The sequence below is a fragment of the Bombina bombina genome, chromosome 1 (genome assembly GCF_027579735.1).
Source record: "Bombina bombina isolate aBomBom1 chromosome 1, aBomBom1.pri, whole genome shotgun sequence".
NCBI classification, from domain to species: domain Eukaryota; kingdom Metazoa; phylum Chordata; class Amphibia; order Anura; family Bombinatoridae; genus Bombina; species Bombina bombina.
The window spans coordinates 411,358,745-411,380,538 of NC_069499.1; the positions used below are offsets into that span (position 1 = coordinate 411,358,745).

General features: G+C 41.0%; 1 protein-coding gene across 1 annotated transcript in view; it reads right to left on the reverse strand.

Annotated features, from left to right (window-relative positions):
• The window catches only part of ACVR1C (activin A receptor type 1C), a 280,647-nt gene that overhangs the window by 63,610 nt on the left and 195,243 nt on the right, over positions 1-21,794 (reverse strand). The window contains exon 6 of the mRNA XM_053698317.1: positions 5,455-5,579. Within this exon, the coding sequence (XP_053554292.1) occupies positions 5,455-5,579 (125 nt within the window). The remainder of the gene's footprint in view (positions 1-5,454; positions 5,580-21,794) is intronic.

A 21,794-nucleotide genomic window follows, 5' to 3' on the forward strand; every position in this document is an offset into this window, starting at 1 on the left:
CTGTCAGAAAAATCCTCATTTCTAAGGAATCTATTATTGTTCCCAAGAAGGGAACTCTTGTTGACGGGGACAGAGAACTCTTTTCTTTGTTCACCTTCCATCCGTGAGAAGTGAGAAAGGCTAGAACGATGTCCGTATGAGCCTTTGCCTTTGACAGGGACGACGCTTGTATTAGAATGTCGTCCAAGTAAGGTACTACTGCAATGCCCCTTGGTCTTAGAACCGCTAGAAGGGACCCTAGCACCTTTGTGAAAATCCTTGGAGCAGTGGCTAATCCGAATGGAAGAGCCACAAACTGGTAATGTTTGTCCAGAAAAGCGAACCTTAGGAACTGATGATGTTCCTTGTGGATAGGGATATGTAGGTACGCATCCTTTAGATCCACGGTAGTCATAAATTGACTTTCCTGGATGGTGGGTAGAATCGTTCGAATAGTTTCCATTTTGAACGATGGTACCCTGAGAAATTTGTTTAGGATCTTCAAATCCAAAATTGGTCTGAACGTTCCCTCTTTTTTGGGAACTACGAATAGATTGGAATAAAATCCCATTCCTTGTTCCTTTATTGGAACTGGGTGTATCACTCCCATCTTTAACAGGTCTTCTACACAATGTAAGAATGCCTGTCTCTTTATTTGGTTTGAGGATAAGTGAGACTTGTGGAACCTTCCCCTTGGGGGTAGTTCCTTGAATTCCAGGAGATAACCTTGAGAAACTATTTCTAGCGCCCAAGGATCCTGAACATCTCTTGCCCAAGCCTGAGCAAAGAGAGAGAGTCTGCCCCCCACCAGATCCGGTCCCGGATCGGGGGCTACTCCTTCATGCTGTCTTGTTAGCAGTGGCAGGCTTCTTGGCCTGCTTACCCTTGTTCCAGCCTTGCATTGGTTTCCAGGCTGGTTTGGGTTGTGAGGCATTACCCTCTTGCTTAGAGGATGCAAAATTAGAGGCTGGTCCATTTCTGCGAAAAGGACGAAAATTAGGCTTATTTTTAGCCTTAAAAGACCTATCCTGTGGAAGGGCGTGGCCCTTTCCCCCAGTGATGTCTGAAATAATCTCTTTCAAATCAGGTCCAAATAAAGTTTTACCTTTGAAAGGAATGTTAAGTAATTTTGTCTTGGATGACACATCCGCTGACCAAGACTTTAGCCAAAGCGCTCTGCGCACCACAATAGCAAACCCTGAATTTTTCGCCGCTAATTTTGCTAATTGCAAAGCGGCATCTAAAATAAAAGAGTTAGCCAATTTAAGTGCGTGAACTCTGTCCATAACCTCCTCATATGGAGTTTCTCTACTGAGCGACTTTTCTAGTTCCTCGAACCAGAACCACGCTGCCGTAGTGACAGGAACAATGCATGAAATTGGTTGTAGAAGGTAGCCTTGCTGTACAAAAATCTTTTTAAGCAAACCTTCCAATTTTTTATCCATAGGATCTTTGAAAGCACAACTATCTTCGATAGGAATAGTAGTGCGTTTGTTTAGAGTAGAAACTGCCCCCTCGACCTTGGGGACTGTCTGCCATAAGTCCTTTCTGGGGTCGACCATAGGAAATAATTTCTTAAATATAGGGGGAGGAACAAAAGGTATGTCGGGCTTTTCCCACTCTTTATTTACTATGTCCGCCACCCGCTTGGGTATAGGAAAAGCGTCGGGGGGCACCGGAACCTCTAGGAACCTGTCCATCTTGCATAATTTCTCTGGAATGACCAAATTGTCACAATCATCCAGAGTAGATAACACCTCCTTAAGCAGTGCGCGGAGATGTTCTAATTTAAATTTAAATGTCACAACATCAGGTTCAGCTTGATGAGAAATTTTTCCTGAATCTGAAATTTCTCCCTCAGACAAAACCTCCCTCATGGCCCCTTCAGATTGGTGTGAGGGTATGACAGAACAATTATCATCAGCATCCTCTTGCTCTTCAGTGTTTAAAACAGAGCAATCGCGCTTTCTCTGATAAGTAGGCATTTTGGATAAAAGATTTGCTATGGAGTTATCCATTACAGCCGTTAATTGTTGCATGGCAATAAGTATTGGCGCACTAGATGTACTAGGGGCCTCCTGCATGGGCAAAACTGGTGTAGACACAGTAGGAGATGATGTAGTATCATGTTTACTCCCCTCATTTGAGGAATCATCTAGGGCAATATCATTATTTGTGGCAGTACTGTCCTTACTTTGTTTGGACGCTATGGCACAATTATCACATAAATTTAAATGGGGAGACACATTGGCTTTCATACATATAGAACATAGCTTATCTGAAGGTACAGACATGTTAAACAGGCTTAAACTTGTTAACAATGCACAAAAAACGTTTTAAAATAAAACCGTTACTGTCACTTTAAATTTCAAACAGAAACACTTTATTACTGAATATGTGAAAAAGTATGAAGGACTTGTTCAAAAATTACCAAATTTTCACCACAGTGTCTTAAAGCCTTAAAAGTATTGCACACCAAATTTCAGAGCTTTAACCCTTAAAATAACGGAACCGGCGCCGTTTTTCAATTTAACCCCTATACAGTCCCAGATACAGTCTTTGCTAAGACCCAACCAAGCCCTGAGGGGAATACAATACCAAATGATGCTTTCTAAAAGCTTTTTCAGAGATTCTTAGATCCTCACACATGCATCTGCATGCCCTGCTCTCAAAAAACAACTGCGCATTAGTGGCGCGAAAATGAGGCTCAGTCTATGACTAGAAAGGCCCCCTGACTGAAAAAGGTGTCCAATACAGTGCCTGCCGTTTTATAAACGTTCCCCAAGATTATAAATGTCAATTGTTAGCCTAAATTTGAATAATATGCACAAATAAAGCAATCGATTTAGCCCATAAAAATGTCTACCAGCTTTTTAGCCCATAATAAGCCCTTTATTCTGTTTGTTTTTGACTAAGAAAATGGCTTACCGGTCCCCATGAGGGGAAATGACAGCCTTCCAGCATTACACAGTCTTGTTAGAAATATGGCTAGTCATACCTTAAGCAGAAAAGTCTGCTAACTGTTTCCCCCAACTGAAGTTACTTCATCTCAACAGTCCTATGTGGAAACAGCAATCGATTTTAGTTACTGTCTGCTAAAATCATCTTCCTCTTACAAACAGAAATCTTCATCCTTTTCTGTTTCAGAGTAAATAGTACATACCAGCACTATTTTAAAATAACAAATACTTGATAGAAGAATAAAAACTACATTTAAACACCAAAAAACTCTTAACCATCTCCGTGGAGATGTGTCCTGTGCAACGGCAAAGAGAATGACTGGGGTGGGCGGAGCCTAGGAGGGATCATGTGACCAGCTTTGCTGGGACTCTTTGCCATTTCCTGTTGGGGAAGAGAATATCCCACAAGTAAGGATGACGCCGTGGACCGGACACACCAATGTTGGAGAAAAATGTTTTAAATTTAAAGTGTAAATATAATGAATGCCAAATATTATAAAACAGCTCTAGCACAGTCATGTGAAATGGCTCAGCAACAAAAGGGTTAAACATGATGCAGGTAATATCCAGGTGTGGGGATGCTTTTCATAGTCAGGAGTAGGTGACTTCCACAAAATGAAATTTACTTAGGGCTAGATTTATTAAAGCCCTGCGGCTGCAAGTTCTGACAAGAACATGCTCGCCGTCATTTATCAAGGAGCGGTCACCAGACCGCCGCTTCCCTAACCTCTTCACCACCTCTAAGGTGGCGAAATTCAATCTCCTCGGTCTAGTCAGACCAAGGAGATTGACAGCTCCTGCCCGCGCGTGTTTGAATGTGCGTGGGCAGGGGGCGGGATTGCACGCAAGTGCAAAATTTCGCTCGTGTGCAATGGCGAATACCTGCGGGTAATTTTGCCCCGCCACAGGCGAGCTGAGGCGTACAGGGGCACATATACGTGCCCCTGTCCGCCTCAGCTTTAATAAATCTAGCCCTTAGACCAAAGAAAAGTACCACTCTATTCTGCAGAGGTACGCAATTACTTATGGCTTAAACTTGTGTGGAAGAGGTGTACAAGCAAATGCAAGGAATACTAATGTGCAGGACAGACCCTACAATATCACATGACGTCAAACATATTGAAGATGTTTAGAAACATTTGAAATGGAAAAAGGCAAAACACACTATGAGATCTTGTAAAATCCTGCACAACATTTTTTTTCTTTTATAATTACAATAGAGCATACAATTTTAATCAACTTTTCAATTTAATTCTATTATATATTTTGCCAATGACAAGATGTATATTTGTGCAGCCACCAGTTTCTGAGCCTACCTAGGTACACTTTTCAAGATAGGATACAAAGAGAGCAAAACATATTAGATAATATAAATGCATTGGACACCTGCTGCACCAATGGTTGATTTCGATAGATTATACATTTTTATTCCTTTGAGTGCTAAGCACTTTCCCACCTGGGTGCTAAGGTGATTTAAGGGTTTTTTAAAAATTTTATTTTTTGAACATTTTATTTTTAACTTTTTTTTTTTTAGGTAGGGCAATTACCTTTCCAACGGTGGGTCTTGGGGGTCTGTAGCTGTTTAGATGCCTCTAAGCAGCATGCCCCCTTTCCCTATACTTTGTATTGTAAATTTTCAATAAAGTTGCGCGGTGACGTCACTGCACAAAACGTGAAGCCCTGGTGATGCCTGTCACTATGCAGACCCGATCGCCGGGGTAGGCGCGGGTGGGAGCTCCCAGATCTCCCTCAAGGTGGGAGAGTGCCAGCGATGGCTCTGACCCGTCGTTAGCACCAGAGTGGGAAACTCTGCAACGGCTCAGAGCCGTCGTTAGCACTCAAGGGGTTAAACAACTTTCCATTTAATTCTGTTATCAATTTTTTTTATTCTCTTGGTATATTTTTAAAGAAGCAGCAATGCACTACTGGGAGGTAGATGAACACATTTGTAAGCCAATGAAAATGGGCATACAAATTCAGACACCAATCAGCAGCTAGCTCCAACCTCAAGCCTATCTAGATATGCTTTTCAACAAAGTATACAAAGATAATGAAGCAAATGAGATAACAGAAGTAATTTGGAAAGTTGTTTAAAATTGTATGTTCTATATGAATCATGAAAGAAAATTTTTGGGTTGCATATCCCTTTAAGGATATTGGGTACTGTCACATAGGTTCCATTGTTATAGTGGCACTGGTCTGAAGCTCCTTACCCGGCTGCTATACAAATTACCACTGTTACTAAATAACAGCAACTTCAACAGTACAAATTCAACCACTTTATTTTTTTAGAAAAGTTCTAATTGTGATTTAGAGAATGTAAAAGGTAACCACAAGCAAAATACCTAAAAACAGAGACAGAATGTGAACTACTAAAATGTTTTGTAAATGCAGATTTAATTATCATTTTCATGGCACAAATAACATATGCTTTTTATGAACAAATAGAAGAACAAAACAGGCTAACAGATGGCTATATGATTAAGTGATTTAATGCAGAAAAACAGAAACTAACCTCCCACTGAACATCTCCTGGCTATTTCCCAAAACACTAAGCCAAGTGAGTAGATGTCTGCACATTTGAATGACTCAAAGTGATGTATGTTAATGGAATCATCGAGTATTTCTGGAGCCATATACCTTTAGAAAATAGATTAAAAAAATAACGTAAATATTTACATAAATTTAATGTAAAAATTCAGATGAATATATTAAAGGAATACTAAACCCAATTTTTCTTTCATGGTTCAGATAGAGCATGTGATTTTAAGCAACTTTCTAATTTACTTTTATTATCACATTTTCTTTGTTCTCTTGGTATCTTTATTTGAAAAGCAGAAATGTAAGTTTTAGAGCCAGCCTATTTTTGTTACAGCACCCTGGGTAGCGCTTGCTGATTGGTGGATTCATTTAGCCACCAATCAGCAAGAGCTTCCCAGGTGCTGAACCAAAAATGTGCCGGCTCCAAAGTTTACATTTCTGCTTTTTCAAATAAAGATACCAATAGAACGAATAAAAATTGATAATAGGAGTAAATTAGAAATTTTGGTTTAGTATCCCTTTAAGCATTACATACAGATTGTAAAAACATTATTGCTAAAACATATTTTTATTTTACTTAACTAAAGAACATTTGCAAGAAAAAAACATTTTTCAGGATTGTTTACTAATGATAACAGATAGAAAAAAATACAAGTTCATAATATAAAATATAACTTAAAACTCATGACGATTAATAATCTTAAAATAACAATTATATTTAAATATTATTTTGTAGGGAATGTACTTAAAATAAAGATATTCCATGTTAAATGTTTGTATACTTTTGAATTATACTTTTGAATTAGTTTGTATTAGACGTGCGCACAAAGAATTTTTTTTAGATGAATAGTACTTTACCTAAAAAGTATTTTTATTTCATTATATATACATTCATAAAATATGTTCATCCTCTTGTCATCAGGGCAGCAGAGAAGAAGCTGGACTGCAGCTTAAACTTATCTAAAGTTAACGTAATAGCTAGTGCTACTGCTACACGCCAGCAGCAGTGCATTTTTAAAATGTGTTTGTTTAACAGGGTAAGGATTGTCAAGAACAAAAGTGTAGTTTATATACTTATTGGGTGACACAGGAATCAATCAACTGACAATGACATTATTGGATCATTATTAAATAGTGTAAATGTGAAGCCGTTCCCACCTTTAGATTAACAGTTTTATGGCATTAGGAGTAAGGGTATTAACAAAGCTTTGACCAAGAGTAAAAGTGACCACTTATTTTAAAATGGAGAAGCCCTTTTAAATAAAATGTTTGTCCCCCAGGATGTACAGTTAGGTCTGTATATAATTGGACAATGACACAAGGTTTGTTAATACAGTTGTTTACCAAAATAAATTCAAGCTACAGTTAAATAATGAACATGGGCTTAAAGTGCAGTCTCTCAGCTTTAATTTGAGGGTATTCACATCCAAATTGGAGGAAGGGTTTAGGAATGACATCTCTTTAATTTGTAGCCTCCTCTTTTTCAAAAGTAATTGGACAATTGACTCAAAAACGGTTTCATGGATAGGTGTGGGCTATTCCTTCATTATTCATCATCAATTAAGCAGGTAAAAGGTCTGGAGTTGATTCCAGGTGTGGCGTTCGCATTTGGGAGCTGTTGCTGTGAAGCCACAACATGCGTTCAAAGGAGCTCTCAATGCAAGTGAAACAGGTCATCCTTAGGCTGCAAAAATATAAAGACATCCATTAGAGATATAGAAGGAACATTAGGAGTGGCCAAATCAACAGTTTGGTACATTCTGAGGGAAAAAAAGAACGCACTGGTGAGCTCTGTAACACAAAAAGGCCTGGATGTCCATGGAAGACAACAGTGGTGAATGATTGTATGATCCTTTCCATGGTAAAGAAAAACCCCTTCACAACATCCAGCCAAATGAAGAACACCCTCCAGGAGGAAGGAATATCATTATCCAAGTCTACCATAAAGAGAAGACTTCACGAGAGCAAATACAGAAGGTTCACCACAAAGCGCAAACCTTTCATAAGCCTCAAGAATAGAAAAGCCAGATTAGACTTTGCCTAGAAATATCTACAGAGATATATTGTCTGCTCAGATTCAGCCAAATTCAGCAAAGTTGATTGGACGGTGCTTCACTTTACTGATAGACAAAAACACAGGTTTTTTTTTAAGGAAAACAAGTGGAATATTCTGCAATGGTCGAGTCAATCACCTAGCTTAACCCGATCAAGCAGGCATTTCACTTGCTGAAGACAAAACTTAAAGCAGAAAGACCCACAAACAATCAATAACTGAACACAGCTGCAGTAAAGGCCTGGCAAAGCATCACAAAAGAGGAAACCTAGCATATGGTGATGTCCATGCATTCCAGACTTCAAGCAGTCATTGCCTGCAAAGGATTTTCAACAAAGTATTAAAATGAACATTTTATAAGTTTTCCAATTGCATTTGAGCCCCTGAAATATGGGGACTGTGTATTAAAATGGTTGCAATTCCTAAATGTTTCATACAATATTTTTGTTCAACCCCTTGAATTAAAGATGAAAGTCTGCACTTCAATTGCATCTCGGTTATTTCATTTCATATCCATTGTGGTAGCGTACAGAACCAGAATTATGAAAATTGTGTCAGTGTCCAATTATTTACGGACCTAACTGTAAGTGCTTCATAAAGGTATTATGTATTCTCTATTTTACCTTGATTTAATTAGAAAGGAATAAGACTCCTAATCTGAAAGAGTATTTATTCTTTTGAATGAGGGGTTTACATGCCCTTTTAATTTTAAAGTGGTCATTAGCACATCCACCTAAGCACAGGCCCCTCTTTCAAATGAGGGGTCACATATGCAAAGTTCAAGTGATCATCATGGCAATAGTATTACCTAACAGAACCATATGTATAAGGAAAAAAATTGGAGGGTGGTGTAGCCCATCTGTTATTCTCGACATGACATGTTGAAATGCTAGACTACTTATTTTTAAAGCTGTTTCTTTATTCTTTTAAGTGATTTGTCCTGTGTCCATCCAGCTGCCAGGTGACTGCCATAACACTGATAAATAACTCACCACATTTGTCCTTTTTCTGGGGTCTGGCAACTCTAAAAAAAGCCTTATCACCCTATCTCCATAGACGGACATCATATGATCCTAAATAAGGGGTTTCATGACCTTTTAGATAGTGATAATGAGAACATGTCAGCATCTACTAGCTTTATTTATATAATTTTTATACTGGTGTCAGGGTTCATAGTCTGAGCTTACAACAGGAACTTAAATTCATTTGACAAATGTGTGAGTTTAACATTAGATGTCATTTTACAAAAATCTATATAGGATTAGCTTGGGCAAAAGCAAAATAACAGTGGTGACAAATCATTATAATATAAGTATGAATTCAGAATTTTTAATAATATCATTTTTTTTAATTAGTTATTTTATTCCTCCTCATTTTAATGAAAACTGCACCACTACTGTTCAATTAGTTGTTTTTTTTAAGTGTTTGAAGTATTTAAGAGATTATTACTCCCATTCTGCACTAGAAAATAACTAAACAAATATTGTTTTCATTCAATTTGGTTACTTTTTCACGTTTTATTAGAAAAACAAAACAAGGTATGATTTGTGTGGGGTAACTATACAAATAAATACTGAAAGTGCTTTCATTGCTATTGGCTGCTATTAATTCCTAAAGTCCCAGAGTTTCCATCTCAAATAACCCTTTAACCCATCACAATAAACCTCCTGCTAAAAAACAACTGCTAAACACACTGCCTGCTATTGGCTGCTATTAACACCTAAACCATTGCACTTTATCCAATAATCATGGCCTCAACTCACCACTGCAATAAACTCACCCAGAACCATGCAAGACAGCCTAAATGGGGTTTTCATGGAATAAAAATGATTGAACTAGATTAATCAATAGCAGTGGCGTCACTGGGGGGGGGGGCGGGGGGGGCGGGCCGCACCCGGGTGACACCCACCAGGGGGTGACACCAAAAAAAAAATTTTTTTTTTTTTTTAAATTTGATTGAAATTCAAAGAAATATAATGTTGAGATGCATAGATTTTTTTTTATTAGAGGGGCTGGCATTTGTGAACATTGGTGGGACTGGGGAAGATGTAGACACACAATTTTTTTGCCCCTTGAGCCAGTGCTGCAATTTCAACAAATAGTTTTCCCGGCTGCTTTTGCTTGTTTGTACTTTGCTTCTCCCCTGCCCAATTTCGCTATGAATGTTGTGGGCATGCCGTGGGACTTGCAAAGTTGCGCTGCTAGCCTAAACCTGCCTGCCTATCTGTGCTCACTGCTCAGTGACATGTGGAGCAGTGGAGTCACTCACTGCTGTGCTGTCTCTCTAAACGGGAACTGGCAAATCATGAGGGGATGCCTGGCACCTGACCGCATGACTGTTTGACACTGTCTTTAAAGTGAAGAAGCCACGTATGATGCCCACCAGACCATTACGGTTACGGTACACTAAGTGCACACTGAACAGGTAGGAGGGCGGGCGGGGGTCTGGGGGTGGGCAGAGAGCAGAGGTGATTGGCCATAAGAAGCGGTAGGCACGCGGCCCGGGGCTGTGCACTGACAGAGTCAGAGAGCAGAATTTTCATAGTTCTGTTTATCTTTCATTTGATGCTCTGCTGAGCCAGGGAGCAGCTCTAGGCATGCGCTTTATAATTAATGCAGTGCAGTTTACATATTTTGTATGTGTGTGTCTGAGTTTTTGTGTGTGTGTGTGTGTGTCTCAGTGTTTTTGTGTGTGTGTGTCTGAGTGTGTTTCCGAGTGTTTGTGTGTGCATCTGAGTATGTTTTAAGTGTGTCTGAGTGTTTGTATGTGTGTTTGCCTGTGTTTTTGTGTGTGTCTGCTTTCTGGGGGGGGGGTGACACCATAACTTACCGCACCGGGTGACACCAACCCTAGTGACGCCACTGATCAATAGAATCATGTGAAAACTGGTGTGAAATGTGTTTCCTACTCTGCTGGTGCTAGTCATGCTCGGGTTCTGTATACAAAGTTTCTGAACATTTTTTTCAGTGAAAATTCCATTTGCATACCTCCCAATATTTACTACTGTCTGGCACAAGGAGGCTGGTGGCTTAGTGGGGAGATCCAGGGGTGGAATTTCAGAAAACCTGGTGGCAACATTCTGTTATGTAGGGTTGTGGCAGGGCTGGGAGTGGGCAGGTCAGTGTGTTGCAAGGAAATCCTCAGCATACCAGTTTTTTTTAAAGGTAATGGAGAGAGGTGGGAGGGACAATAGGCAGAGCTCAATCCTGCAAAATTCAGGATGGTAGAATGTACTGTATTTAAAAACTAGTAGAAAACCAGATTTGATTATGGAAAGCTCAGCTCTAATCAGAAACAGTGTCAATGTATTTTCTGTATCACTCCCAGCCCACTTCCCCCTTAATCTTAAACTGTTTTGTTATGGTAAAGTAGAAAACAAAAGTTGTCTTGAGGAAATGAACTTGGCATTCCAGGGCATTATAGGGGAGTGGTTGAGATTTTTCACCTTGACCCAGCGTCATTCATAACAATTTGGGTCTCACAATTTCAAAGCAGATATGGTTGCCTTATTTTCTTTTTCAAGTTTTCTTTTTTGCATATGTTGGAGTGAACTGCTTTTTATAGATGGAAGCTTTTTGTTTTAATTTGTTTGTTCTTTAAGGTTTTTAAGGATATTTTGTGATGCCATTGCCCATCACATTCTCATTTTGTGTAACGAATAGTGTGTAGGGGCAGTTAGTAGGGACAGTGAAGAGGGGCAATGAGTAGGTGAAGTGGGTAGAAATAGTGAGTGGGGGCATTGAGTAGGGACAGTGTGTGAGGGCAATAAGTAAGGACAGTGAGGACAAGCAGTAAGTAAAGACAGTGAGAAGGGGCAATGAGGACAAGCAGTAAGTAAGGACAGTGAGGACAATCAGTGAGTAAGGACAGTGAGGACAAGCAGTAAGAAAGGACAGTGAGGACAATCAGTGAGTAAGGACAGTGAGGACAAGAAGTAAGTATGGGCAGTGAGGACAAACAGTAGGCAAGAACAGTGAAGACAAGCAGTGAATAGGGACAGTGAGTAGGGGCAGGTACAAATCTTCATGATTACATGATTTTTGGTTTGCAATATTGCAGTTATTTTAGATATTAGTGCAACAAACAGGTTTTATTGAATATGTGTCATTGTTATTGATGCCATGTTCAAGACTACCTCAGTATGCTGTCATGGAAAGGAGCAAAGTTTGAAGAAGGATACCAAGAGAAAGAGGTACATTTGTTAAAAGAAATAAACTGTAAAAACATAAATTATGCTTACCTGATAATTTTCTTTTCTTCTGATGGAAAGAGTCCACAGCTGCATTCATTACTTTTGGGAATTCAGAACCTGGCTACCAGGAGGAGGCAAAGACACCCCAGCCAAAGGCTTAAATACCTCTCCCAATTCCCTCATCCCCCAGTCATTCTGCCGAGGAAAAATGAACAGTAGAAGAAATATCAGGGTGAAAAGGTGCCAGAAGAATAAAAATAACAGACCCCCACATAAAAAAACACTGGTGGGGAGCTGTGGACTCTTTCCATCTGAAGAAAAGTAAATTATCAGGTAAGCATAATTTATGTTTTTCTTCATAAATGGAAAGAGTCCACAGCTGCATTCATTACTTTTGGGAAAACAATAGCCAAGCTATAGAGGACACTGAATGCCAAACGGGAGGGTACAAAAGGTCGCCCATTCTGAGGGCACCAGGCCTGCAAACCCTACCCAAAAAACCCTGCTTTGTCCAAAGCTGAGAAAACTTTGAAAGGAAAAAGCCCAAGGATACTGGCCTGCAGATAGTCCATAAGCCGAGCTAGAAAATGCAGAAATAGACTCGACTGAGCCAACACGCCTCCAGGAAATAACGCCACCCAGCAGTTGGTCTCCCACAACACACCCCTTAATAGAGAAAGGGATCAACTACCAAAAACTCCCCAAAAAAGGAGAAGACGTGGAAAAAAAATCAAAGATTGCTGAAAGGCCCCTAAATAGGGTGCAACCAGTTCCAAAATAAAAATAAGGAAGCCCAAGCCAAGCTCACAGGGACCCGAACCGGTCTTAAGAAACAAGGCAGGCAACGCCCAGACCCCGGATTGTACAGAAACTACAAGGTTTAAACCAGGAATCTGAAAACAAGAAGAAATCTTCTCTTAAATACAGTGCAATTGTACCCTAAAAGGCAACTGAAGACAGAGCCCTCAGGTCACAAGATAACTCAGAATACCGAAATATTCAGAGATCAAACACGTGCAGCAAACCCAGATAAGCGAACACCTGAGTCAACACCACACGACACAGTCATCCCGAATGACCCTGATAGATACTTGGAGGCAAGGAAGAGCAGCTGAAAAGAGATATCAAACCCCAATCTTCAGACTGCTAAACATCCACTAAATAGTGGGCACACCACAGGCTATCTAAAAGTGGCTAGACCTACTCAAATATCTGGAACATGGAGAAGCACCAAACCTCAAGGAGGCTCACTGAACCTCAGTGACCCAAGGATGAACAACGGATCTCAGATCCTGTTCCACTCTAGGCCAGTCCAAGAGATGGGCAGGTCTGAAAAAACAGGGGAACAGAAAGGACCCCAAACACCAACCCCTAACGAAGGACAGAATGGAGAGGACTTAGCCCCCCCCAACAGAACTTGGATGCTGACCCAAGAACTCCTCCAAATAGGTACTCTCAAGGAGAACCACAAAGGAGATAAACATAGCAAAATGCAGAAGACCTCAATGAAGACTTAGCATACTGACAGTCTCAACATGGAGATTCCAAACTCCCCAGATGGAACAGAACAATCCCGAGGGATAAACTGCTCACCCTTACATGCTAAAAACACCTGTCCCAGACTCCTGTACATAAGACAGGAGTCCAGAGAGAGGAACCCCCCATCTAAAGAAGGACAAACATCCCCCCCAAAGGGAAGGGCACAAATGAAAACAGCACACATGCTCACAAGACATGAGCCAGAGACTGATGAAAACAAGAAGCTGAATGAAAAACATCCAGACGACCTGAAGACAAACAGAACTCACCCTGAAGGGGAGTATACATCATTGAAAGAAAAGGCAAGCCATAGGATGATCCGCAAGCGCCCAGAAAACTTGGCCAAGCTTCTAGCAGGCTCAACTAGCCAGTCCTTAGGCCATAGCCTATGTTCCCCGGAAAAAATTGGATCGCTCCAAACCAGCCACAGGATCAGAAGCTTCCGGGCATCCAGAAAGATCCAAAACAAAACTAAAGGCCCAGAATTGCTTAAAACAAACAAACATAACAGGGAACACAAATTTCCCATCTGAAAAATCAGACCTCACAGGGGAATAACTGGACTAACCCGGAAACAGGGACAAAACTCACTCATAAAACCCAACCCCAAAGGAAGAGAACCCCCCTTACAGGAGTCTAACACTCCACAAAAGAGCTAGGGCACAACAGAAGCACGCCAAGACTCTGGAGACCAAGGGGGAATATCGAGGACAAAGTCACCCGAAGAGTGAGTAGCACAAGACTAGTCTCCATATCTCCTCAGAGTACGTAACTAGAGAATCACACCCAAGGAAAAAGAATGCACAGCATCCCAAAACTCCTGGTAGAGAAAACCCGTAAGTCAAGCTTGGGGAAGGAGACAACCCAGCCTAACGTCCCTGACAGGGACACAACAAAATCCCAAAAGCAGGAAAAGCCACGGAGCCCTCCTTAAAGAGAGTAAAATCATTGGATGGCTCTTTCCCAAACCACAAGGCTACCTTGTATCACCCATAAGGCGGCCAAACCGCTAAGGGGAACAGACAAGTCCAGAAATCCCGACCCGAAGAAAGAGAAGCTCAAAAAGGAACAAGACCAGGAAAAAAAAATTCCAAGGAACCCCTGAAAAGCAAGACCACCAGGAACCAGCAGCAAGGAGGCCCTAACTCCTCCAACTTCCAACCCATGCGGGAAGGAAATACTCTAAGTCCCAATGAAATAACAGAAACAACTGAGTGTGTCGCAGCAGAACCTCACTGAGTCCCAGTCGACTAGCTAGAACATAGGAATAACACAAATAATAATGTTAAACACTCGGCACCCCAACCGGACCAGCCAGGCAGAACAGGCTGAAATAGGCCGCAAGACAGAAGGGTCCGAACCCAATCAGGACCAGCCTGAATCTCAGGGTCAATACTGTCAAGACCGCAGATAGACATCCCCAGAGATGGAGAATAAACATCAGACAAACATAGGACTAACATGTCCTCACACCAAACAAACCTCCATAGAAGTAAACTGAGCAATCAAAAATCATGAGCATAGATTCCAGAAAAATTCCCGAAGGAAATACATAAACATGAGCTCAAAAAAAAATAATCCTAACTGGATTAAAATAAAATTAAGGCAACCCGTAGGTTATCGCCCAAGAAGAACAGACACACCCGTAGGACCGCAATCCTGTTCTCCCAGCTCAGGACTGGAAAGGATACTTAATAAACAAGGCTATAGAAAGATTACTTCATCCTCATATAACTAATGCTGCAAGCCACTCGAAGTAGAAGACTGAGAATTCCCACATACGTTAAGGATGGGATCCTTCAACAATGCCAGAATTTGTCTCAAAAGGACACGAAGGCGCACCAGTCTGTAACAAAAGGCACAGCATACCTTCGCCAGAGCAGAAGACAACCCTGACCCCAAAGGATGACCCCATGAAACCTCAGGGACAGTCGTTCCCCCATAGAGCTGAGCAGGCCATCCCATGCCTGAAGAGCCCCGGTCAACAGAACACGTACAATAGCGCAAGCACATTTCTAGCTGTTGCAGATGCGCCAGTGCCATATGGACATGCGAAAACGTGCCATGACCTCCGGGGGGAACAAGCCACCTTCCAGGGAAGGATAAGCAAAATCTGGTTTACCTGCATGTGTAGTAAGCGTTGGTGGTAGGGAACTCGACACTCAGGGAACAGATTCCCCAGAGACGGATTGCTCAGCAGTCCCTTGATTCCCCGATCCCTAGGAATTGAGCGCTCTAAGATGGCATTCTGAACATAACTGAAGGGCATGTATCACCCTGGCCAATTCGTATTCCTCATGAGAAAGAGAATCTGAGTCAGAGACGTTCATCTCCACAATATCAGAATCCTCCATAACTGGGATACTGAATACAAAAAATGGACCAAATAAGAAACTGCAAACGTCACCTGACACCCACAATGGCTGGGGCACTCACCACCTCCTAGGACCCAGAAACCAGCGGACCAGAAATTTTCTGACATGACACTGTCAGAAATGCGGAAATGGAGAGCCATACATGACCATGCCCGATCACCAAGTGCACCGTGCGGTCCAAAAAGCGTGCTCAACCGTAAAGGCCGCGTCACTTTCAAAGGCCGTTATGTTCCATAACCAAGAGCCTAAGTAACACTACACATAAAAATCACATAACAAATATGATTTAACCCCCCCTGTTCAATAACCCCCCCTCAGGAGATATTAACCCTTGATTCCATGATACAAAAGGAGCCTTACTGAGGCCCTGAGTTATAGTTAGTACCTCAAGGTGGTAGCCTCTCAGGAAAACATTTTGTAATACAGACAATCATAATGAAAGTAAAAATGAAACAATCTTACCGGAATCTATGCCATGGAACAGGAACACGGCCCTTCAAGTGTGACATATAGTAGCATCACCTCTGTCATGGACTTGAGAGAAGAAGCAGGCAGTGAAACTCGTCAATGCTGATTACTTGTGGAGAAGCTGTTAATATGTACCAAATTGTTTCCTTATGCAATTGCTACAGTAATACTGTGTCTTATGTGTTTAATTGGTTCCCACTTTTGTAAAAATGCTCAATATATTTATAATCCTTTTTGCTACCTCTTGTCTCTATAACAAACTACATTATAACGTCTCTGACTCAGATTCTTCTCCCTCTTCACCTGCACTGTTCATTAGCCCATCTCTCTTAAACGCACCTCACTTTTTTACTCATGAACTTTACCTATTCCTAAACACTCTCTCTCCCCCTGCACCTCGTCTCAAAAACAGTCTAATTACTACAAATCTGTATCTTATCTCATGTCACTCTCCCTCTTGCTTTTACTAACTGCTGGTGACATCTCCCCTAACCCTGGTCCCCAACAACTTCCTAGCCATGCACATCCATGTGTTCCATTCCATAGACTCAGAAAACAAAACTCTGGCAACCTTACTCACCTTTCTCTTGCATATAAAGCAACTACACCTTAACTTGTGCACTCTGGAACTCTCGCTCTGTTTGCAACAAGCTCACTATATACATGACCTCTTTATGTCCTGCTCCCTCAGCCTTCTGGCCCTAACAGAAACCTGGCTCTCTCCCCTAGACACAGCATCCACTGCTGCTTTGTCACCAGGGGGATCTCCACTTCAGCCACACTCCTAGGTCTGGTAATAGACAAGGAGGTGGTGTAGGTATTTTACTTTCCTCTCGTTGCACCTTTCAACAAATACAACCCATCTCTTCCCTCACATTTTCCTCATCCGAAACACACATGATTTGCTTATTCTCTCCCCTCTCTATATGTGTTGCAGTCATATACCGACCCCCTGGCTCCTAAACTCAATTTATAGATCACTTGGCTGCCTGGCTACCTTATTTCATTTACTCAGACACCCCTTAACCTCATTCTTGGTGACTTCATCATCCCTCTTGACAATCCCACTGCCTCCTCTGCAAAACAACTTCTGCAACTCACTTCTTCTTTCGGTTTGTCACAATAGACTGATTCTCTCTCTCACAAAGACGGTCACTCCCTCTCCACCATCTCCTCACTTGCAACATATTATCCCTCCCTACAACTCTCTCTCCTTTTATTCCTCATTCCAAACTTCACAGAAGCATTATGTCATTAGATCAGCAACAGCTTGCTAATTCCCTCAAACCTTTCCTCTCATCCTTCTCCTCCTTTTCCTGCCCTGACCAATCTATCTGCCATTATAATTTCACCCTTACATCCATCCTTGACAATCTGGTCCCTCTTACCACAGCTCGGAAATCGCACACTCATCCTCAGCACTGGCATACTACTCTGACACCGTACCTATGCAGATGTTCCCGCACTGCTGAGCCGCACTGGAGAAAATCTCTGAGTTCAGCTGATTTTCTTCATTACAAATTCATCTTGAACTCCTACTACTCCGCCCTTAATCTCTATAAGCAACATTACTTCTCTACTCTTATCTCTAATCTTTTTTCAAACCAAAAATGTCTGTTCTCCACTTTCAAAACCATCCCCACCTCCTAATACAACTTCTCTGTCAGCTCAAGACTTTGCAAGCCACTTCAATAACAAAATTGAGTCCATTAGAAACAAAATCAGCTCTCAACATATTTCCATTCTCTCACCCGCTCAAACGATCGCAATCAACCACAACCCACATAGCCATAAACTTAATTCTTTCTCCTCTGTTACTGAGGAAGACGTTTCTGCGCTCTCACCTCACTACCTGTCACCTTGACCCTATCCCCTCACAGCTACCCCTCCCACTCTTCTACCCTTACCCCTATACTCACACACATTTTCAACCTCTCCCTCAGCACCGGTATATTTACCTCATCTATGAAACATGCACTGGTCACATCTATCCTCAAAAAACCTTCCCATGATCCAACTTCCCCATCCAACTACTGCCCTATTTCCTTCCTCCCTATTGCCTCAAAACTTCTCAAAAAGCTAGTATATGCACACCTATCCCATTTCCTTACATTAAACTCCCTTCTTGACCCACTGCAATCTGGATTTCGTCCCCATCACTCCAGAGAGACAGCAATCGTTAAGGTTACTAACAACCTACTTACAGCAAAATCAAAAGGCCACTTCTCTCTGCTTATCCTCCTTGATCTGTCCGCAGCCTTTGATACTGTTGACCACCGGAAATATGGTGTGTGAACCGAGCACTAATGCTAGGGAGCCTTAAGCTTACTATTATACTAGCCTCCTAGTGGGCTAATAAGAGAAGTAAGGGTAAATGGATAATATTAAGCGCTAAAAAAGCTTAAAAGGCTCAAAGAGGTAGATACAGTTTAATACAATATAAACACTAATATAGGTAACATACATACAATGTTAAAACAAAATGCATGGATCCATGTCTCACAATATTAAAAACTTGCAAAGGTTAAAAATATACCATAGGATAAAAGACGAAAGATCGCTCCAATAATACTATGACTTGCAGTGAGTAGACTAGTATTGTTCTACATGTAGGATACTGTTGACCACCCTTTTGCTCCAAACCCTACAATCCTTCAGCATCTGTGACACAGCTCTCTTGTGGTTCTCTTCCTACCTGTCAACCATACCTTTAGTGTAGCCTTCTCTGGGGCCTCCTCTGCCCCGTCACCACTTTCTGTCGGGGTACTGCAAGGCTCTGACCTCGGTCCCCTTCTCTTCTCAATCTACACGTCATCATTAGGTTCACTAATTAAGTCCCACACCTCCAATATCCTTTATATTCCGATGACACCCAAATCTACTTCTCTGCACCAGACCTATCCCCTTCCTTTTTAACCCGTCTTTCTCACATCTCTTCCTGGATGTTCTCTCACTACCTCAAGCTAAATCTCTCCAAAACTGAGCTCCTTATTTTCCCCCCTTCTTCCAAAATCTCCACCCCTGTCAGGGTACAGGTAAATGACATAATATATATATATGTCAATAAAACAGGGAAATGTGTTTATGTATGAAACCATATTTTTATCAGATATTACTGAAATAGGGTTGAAATTCTGATGTCAGGATTTGATTCACAAAACCCCCACAAGTTGAATACACATTCCAGAACTCAATTGCAGACAAAATGTCTCCAGAGACATTTCTAGCTAGAGTGTGAAAATGAAATCCATACCAGATTTGAAATTAAAATTTCCCTCTGACACTGAAACATTTGCTTCTTAATTAGGAAGTGCAAATTTCATAGCACTCTGTATCCCATGCTGTGAGTGAGGACGAGGTGTCTGGAATACCCTCTTGAAGCTGGTCAAAATCATAGGGAAACAGTTTTTATGCACATAGGTGTTAATTGCCCCTAAACATCAAATACACGTCTGCATTGCTAGCTAAACAGAAAATACAGGGAGTGCAGAATTATTAGGCAAATTAGTATTTTGACCACATCATCCTCTTTATGCATGTTGTCTTACTCCAAGCTGTATAGGCTCGAAAGCCTACTACCAATTAAGCATATTAGGTGATGTGCATCTCTGCAATGAGAAGGGGTTGGTCTAATGACATCAACACCCTATATCAGGTGTGCATAATTATTAGGCAACTTCCTTTCCTTTGGCAAAATGGGTCAAAAGAAGGACTTGACAGGCTCAGAAAAGTAAAAAATAGTGAGATATCTTGCAGACGGATGCAGCACTCTTAAAATTGCAAAGCTTCTGAAGCGTGATCATCGAACAATCAAGCGTTTCATTCAAAATAGTCAACAGGGTCGCAAGAAGCGTGTGGAAAAACCAAGGCGCAAAATAACTGCCCATGAACTGAGAAAAGTCAAGCGTGCAGCTGCCAAGATGCCACTTGCCACCAGTTTGGCCATATTTCAGAGCTGCAACATCACTGGAGTGCCCAAAAGCACAAGGTGTGCAATACTCAGAGACATGGCCAAGGTAAGAAAGGCTGAAAGACGACCACCACTGAACAAGAGACACAAGCTGAAACGTCAAGACTGGGCCAAGAAATATCTCAAGACTGATTTTTCTAAAGTTTTATGGACTGATGAAATGAGAGTGAGTCTTGATGGGCCAGATGGATGGGCCCGTGGCTGGATTGGTAAAGGGCAGAGAGCTCCAGTCCGACTCAGACGCCAGCAAGGTGGAGGTGGAGTACTGGTTTGGGCTGGTATCATCAAAGATGAGCTTGTAGGGCCTTTTCGGGTTGAGGATGGAGTCAAGCTCAACTCCCAGTCCTACTGCCAGTTTCTGGAAGACACCTTCTTCAAGCAGTGGTACAGGAAGAAGTCTGCATCCTTCAAGAAAAACATGATTTTCATGCAGGACAATGCTCCATCACACGCGTCCAAGTACTCCACAGCGTGGCTGGCAAGAAAGGGTATAAAAGAAGAAAATCTAATGACATGGCCTCCTTGTTCACCTGATCTGAACCCCATTGAGAACCTGTGGTCCATCATCAAATGTGAGATTTTCAAGGAGGGAAAACAGTACACCTCTCTAAACAGTGTCTGGGAGGCTGTGGTTGCTGCTGCACGCAACGTTGATGGTGAACAGATCAAAACACTGACAGAATCCATGGATGTCAGGCTTTTGAGTGTCCTTGCAAAGAAAGGTGGCTATATTGGTCACTGATTTGTTTTTGTTTTGTTTTTGAATGTCAGAAATGTATATTTGTGAATGTTGAGATGTTATATTGGTTTCACTGGTAAAAATAAATAATTGAAATGGGTATATATTTGTTTTTTGTTAAGTTGCCTAATAATTATGCACAGTAATAGTCACCTGAACACACAGATATCCCCCTAAAATAGCTATAACTAAAAACAAACTAAAAACTACTTCCAAAACTATTCAGCTTTGATATTAATGAGTTTTTTGGGTTCATTGAGAACATGGTTGTTGTTCAATAATAAAATTAATCCTCAAAAATACAACTTGCCTAATAATTCTGCACTCCCTGTATGTTGTATTGTGACTTTTACAACTACTCATGGATTGGCCCCATGCTATGTGGGTGGGGCAGTGAATACTTTAGCCAGCAAAGACACGTGCTATGGTGTAACTTTAAAACTTACTGAGAGCAAACAGATTAGCATTTAAAATCCATGAAGAATAAGTAAAATTAAATACATTTTACAAAGGGAATGAGGCCAATAGTTTCAGATATGTTTGAAATTATTCAAATAGCCCATATATGTATATATATGTTGAAATGGTACGTATTATACTAAATAAATAATTGCTGCAGTGAATAGATATATGAAAAATAGATTCAAACTGTAATAATCCCATGGTCTCATTATATGTAACATAATTTTTCTATTTTTCAGATGAAGTGCCTGCATGGGATACCTGAATCATGTCATATGATTATATACTAGATTGTTATGAAAGTTTAAACACAGCTCTGAAAACATATTAGATATATAATTGCTATTAATTTCAGAATAATTAACAGGATAAATTATTTTAATATAATATAATGTTAGACACATGATGTTTCATATCAAAATGATCAGAGAGGTGATGTAATACTGCCCCATCTGCGATTGATATTGTAAATTTATTAATATAAGGAAATTATGGCAGTTATAACATATTTTAAA